We start from the raw sequence: 523 nt of genomic DNA on the forward strand, positions 1-523 counted from the left end.
AAGACATAGGAGAGGAAAATGAGGAATAAGCACCCCATCAAGGCTGTGACACAGACCAGGATCACACCCATGGTTACAGAGGCTGTCTCCTTCCCACAAGCCAACTTCAAAAGGGCAAACACGTGACAGCCATAATGGTGAATCTCATTAGACCCGCAAAAGGTGAGGTGAAAAACTATCAATGTCAGTATCATCCCCATGACTGAGCCACCAGCCCAGCACCAGGACACAAGACGGGCACAGTCACGGGTGCTCATGAGCATGTTGTAGCGCAGGGGGTGGCAGATGGCCACGTAGCGGTCATAGCCCATGATCATGAGCAGGAAGGAATGGGTGAAGCCAAACATAAAGGAGAAGAACATCTGGCTGGCACAGGCCACAAAGGTGATGGAGTGGTGGGTGGACAGCATGTCTGCCAGCATGCGAGGGGTGGCTGCAACAGTGAACAGGATCTCAGAGATGGAGAGGGCACACAGGAAGAGGTACATGGGGGTGTGTAGCCTGTGCTCCCTCCAGATGGTGA

General features: G+C 53.3%; 1 protein-coding gene across 1 annotated transcript; it reads right to left on the reverse strand.

Annotated features, from left to right (window-relative positions):
* Positions 1-5: 5 nt before the first annotated feature.
* Positions 6-510, reverse strand: LOC104981905 (olfactory receptor 10H4-like; the record flags this gene model as incomplete). The annotated part of the gene is made up of 1 exon (XM_010831172.1): positions 6-510. A coding segment is annotated over one exon (505 nt), but the record flags the coding sequence as incomplete, so codon positions are not given.
* Positions 511-523: the final 13 nt, after the last annotated feature.

Source organism: Bison bison, unplaced genomic scaffold (genome assembly GCF_000754665.1).
Source record: "Bison bison bison isolate TAMUID 2011002044 unplaced genomic scaffold, Bison_UMD1.0 scf7180017859456, whole genome shotgun sequence".
Taxonomy (NCBI): domain Eukaryota; kingdom Metazoa; phylum Chordata; class Mammalia; order Artiodactyla; family Bovidae; genus Bison; species Bison bison.